This window comes from Poecilia formosa, unplaced genomic scaffold, assembly GCF_000485575.1.
Source record: "Poecilia formosa unplaced genomic scaffold, Poecilia_formosa-5.1.2 Scaffold422, whole genome shotgun sequence".
In the NCBI taxonomy this organism is placed as follows: Eukaryota; Metazoa; Chordata; class Actinopteri; order Cyprinodontiformes; family Poeciliidae; genus Poecilia; species Poecilia formosa.
In genome coordinates this window covers 520,907-522,705 of record NW_006800361.1, presented here as the reverse complement: position 1 = coordinate 522,705, position 1,799 = coordinate 520,907, and the positions used below count along the sequence as shown (strand labels likewise).

At 39.2% G+C, this 1,799-nt stretch overlaps 1 protein-coding gene across 1 annotated transcript; it reads right to left on the bottom strand.

Annotated features, from left to right (window-relative positions):
- Positions 1-587: 587 nt before the first annotated feature.
- On the bottom strand, positions 588-1,768 carry LOC103155352 (NACHT, LRR and PYD domains-containing protein 14-like). Its single transcript, XM_007577012.2, has 2 exons — positions 1,260-1,768; positions 588-1,027 (listed from the first exon to the last, which is right to left on the bottom strand). Exons 1-2 carry the CDS (start codon positions 1,592-1,594, stop codon positions 778-780), a joined length of 585 nt encoding a protein of 194 aa, XP_007577074.2. The 5' UTR covers positions 1,595-1,768; the 3' UTR covers positions 588-777.
- Between the last annotated feature and the right edge of the window lie 31 nt (positions 1,769-1,799).

The following is a 1,799-nucleotide window of genomic DNA, read 5'->3' as shown; positions in this document are numbered from 1 at the left end:
AACCAACCAACCAACCAACCAACCAACCAACCAACCAACCAACCAGCCAACCATCCATCCATCCATCCATCCATCCATCCATCATCCATCATCCATGAAAAGTAACTATTTAAAATATAAAGCTCACCAAAACCAATTTTATTAAAGTTTTATTCCTTTCTGGTTCACATCCAGTAAGTAAAGAATCAAGGCCCTTGCTGAAAACTTTTGAATATTCTTGCATATCATTGTGCTAAAGGCTGCTTGGCAGTGCAGTATGAATCTGCTCTCTCTACTGGTTTGGCATCATCCATGAATGATCCGTTAATCATTCGAGTGAACTAAGAGAAGGAAATCAGTTCCTTAACTGATTCATTCATTTCTCAGTTCAGAAGGTAGAGCTTCAGTGTTTATGACTCTGAATGCTTCTGTCTGCCTCTGATTGGTTTACAACAAATACTGAACTCTTTCTCAGCCAATCAGCATCACTGATTGTTTTCAACCATTTAGCTCCTGGTCAGATGAATGGAGTTTCAACATGCTGTGCTAAATTATATTAACTCTTTATTATCACTAACTGTAACAGTGTTGTAAATATTTTTTATAAAATTAAATTACTCATGTCTGAAAAAAGTGAGTGTTAGTAAAACCACTTTTTTTAAAATCCAATAATTCCCAGCTTAGATAGCTGTAATCTCACTGACAGAGTCAAGAAATTCATCTGAGATAAATAATAAAGCAAAGGTTTGTATTCACAGGGATCAGAGCAAAGATGAGAAAAATGGACAAATCTAAATTTTAAATAATATTTAAATCATCTCTGATAGAAGCTAAGAACAGAAATCTGGTTTCTCCAGAATTGGTCACATCGTACCTGAGAGTCTCCAGGTGGCAGTTTGGACTCTCCAGTCCAGCAGAGAGAAGCTTCACTCCTGAATCCTGCAGGTTGTTGTTACTCAGGTCCAGTTCTCTGAGACTGGAGGACTGGGAGCTGAGAGCTGAGGACAGAGCTTCACAGCTTCTCTCTGACAGGTTGCAGACACTCAGTCTGAGGAGACAGGGAGGAAATATGGAATTAAACATTTTATCAAAATATATGTTTCTTTCTTTTTAGTCACCAATGTTATACTTAAAAAGATCGATGGAACTGTCTGATTTCACACATGTTGACTTTTGTTGTGAGGTGGTTCATAACAAATAAACAGAAACAACCCAAATCTATATCATCATTAGCAGATTTCAATCCATCAACTATGATTGCAATAACAATCTGTCCTTACAGAGCTTTGCTGGAGGCTTTAACCACTGGCAGCAGCCTCAGAAGAACCTCATCTGACGCAGAATATTTCTTCAGGTCAAACACATCCAGATTTTCTCCTGATGACACCAAAATGAAACCCAGAGCTGAAAACTGAGCAGGAGACAGTTTATCTCTGGAGAGACTTCCTGAACTCAGAGACTGTTGGATCTCCTCCACTAGAGAACGATCATTCAGTTCATTCAGACAGTGGAACAGATTGATGCTTTTCTCTGCAGACTCATTCTCACTGATCTTCTTCTTGATGTATTGAACTGTTTCCTGATTGGTCTGTGAGCTACTTCCTGTCTGTGTCATCAAACCTTGTAGGAGTCTCTGATTGGTCTGCAGTGAAAGTCCCAGGAGGAAACGGAGGAACAAGTCCAGGTGTCCATTTGGACTCTGTAAGGCCCGGTCAACAGCTTTATGATGGAGAGACTTTAGTTTAGTTTTCTTAAATGATGAAGACTTCTTAGATGTTTGTTTCTCTTCCATCAGGTTGACTCCAGAGTTGATGAAGGTC

What these genes read in the sequence shown, in the direction of transcription:
- LOC103155352 (XM_007577012.2), bottom strand. Translation starts at nt 1,594, where the DNA reads ATGACACAGACAGGAAGTAGCTCACAGACCAATCAGGAAACAGTTCAA. An exon ending in AAAGCCTCCAGCAAAGCTCT is followed by an intron (nt 1,028 to 1,259) that starts GTAAGGACAGAT and finishes CTGTCTCCTCAG; the next exon opens with ACTGAGTGTCTGCAACCTGT.